Raw genomic sequence first — 1322 nt, forward strand, 5'->3', positions numbered from 1 at the left:
CCAAGCCCTCGACCACGTGTTCCTCATCCCAGCCTTGTGCTGGGGCCCCCTCACGCAGCAGCACTGCCAGCAGTGCCGACTTGAGCACATAGGAGGACAGAATGCACCCCCACTGGGTGGCAGCCGTTGGGTCCAGCCCGCGGGCGCCTAGGTCTCGCAGGGCCTTAAGCAACTGCAGGCACTTGAGGTAGCAGGAACCTGGAGGGGTCTGATCCTGCAGCCAGCTCAGCAGCTTCTGTTCCTGGCGCGCTGTGTTCACACCCCACAGCGCCTCTGCTCGCAGGTCTCCCGGGAGCTCCGACAGGGGCCCAATGGGCCACGGTGGCGGCGGTGGTGCCACAAGGAAGACGCCATCTCCCAGATGGACGGCGGGGATAAGACGCACAGCCATGGAGAGGCGGCAGCAGCCGTAGTCGGGGCGGCCGTGCAGAGTGGGAGGCTGCTCCAGGCTGCCGGGGGTCAGGCTGACCCGACAGCGCCCCTCTAGGCTGTAGCGCACCGTGGCCAGGGAGCGCTGCAGGTGTGCCTGGAACCAGCGCAGCACCAGCGAGGCGGAGAGGTGGCGGCGTCCACGTATATCCACGCAGAAACCATCAGCAAAGGGTTTGCAGTCCCGAAGCCAGTGGCCCCCAGAGGCACCCGATGGCGAGGGTGGTGCCTTGAGGGCGCATACGAAGCAGCCGCGGAAGGCGGGGGCCAGGGCAGACTCTGCACCCAGGCTCCGCGGTTCCAGCGCCACCAGCTGCGGGAGGCGCAGCGGCACCAGCACATCGAAGCCGTCGGGCCGTCGGATTTTATGCTGCTCATAGGCGCTGCCCACCTGGATGAAGTCTCCGCGGAAGGCCAAGGCCAGCGCTCCCCCGGGGATGGGGCCTGGGGACGCCTGGGTGCGGCCAGCCCGCACTAGCTCGCCCACGATCCGGCTCACGTGCGCCTTGCTGTGGCCCAGCACGTGGGGCGACAGGCGCACCTCGTGCTCGTAGTAGCTCTCCAACAAAATGCCGAGGCCCGGCTCTTGGAGGTGTCTCGGGCCAGAGTGGCCCCCGAGGCGGGGAGACCTGGGCAGGAAGCGGTGCCGGACAGCATGGCGACATCGCAGGAGGACGTAGCCGAGGAAGAGCAGGACCGCCGCCTTGAGCAGTGGGAAGCCGCTGTCCGCGCCGTCGGGGGGCTCGGCCCGGGCGCCCCCGCTTCCCCCCAGGACGTGGTAGAGGCACACCAGGGCGATGCACAGGCCGGTCACCAGGGGCCAGAAGACGCGCAGGTTGAGGGTGTAGTGCACAGACATGCCGGGCGCCCGCGGCCGCGGCGGCCCAGCTGCC

At 69.1% G+C, this 1322-nt stretch overlaps 1 protein-coding gene across 1 annotated transcript; it reads right to left on the minus strand.

The window, feature by feature from the left end:
* Positions 1-7: 7 nt before the first annotated feature.
* On the minus strand, positions 8-1310 carry ITPRIPL2 (ITPRIP like 2; the record flags this gene model as incomplete). The annotated part of the gene is given in 1 exon segment (XM_006172422.3): positions 8-1310. A coding segment is annotated over 1 exon segment (1281 nt), but the record flags the coding sequence as incomplete, so codon positions are not given.
* Positions 1311-1322: the final 12 nt, after the last annotated feature.

Source organism: Tupaia chinensis, unplaced genomic scaffold (assembly GCF_000334495.1).
Source record: "Tupaia chinensis unplaced genomic scaffold, TupChi_1.0 Scaffold000182_1, whole genome shotgun sequence".
NCBI classification, from domain to species: Eukaryota; Metazoa; Chordata; class Mammalia; order Scandentia; family Tupaiidae; genus Tupaia; species Tupaia belangeri.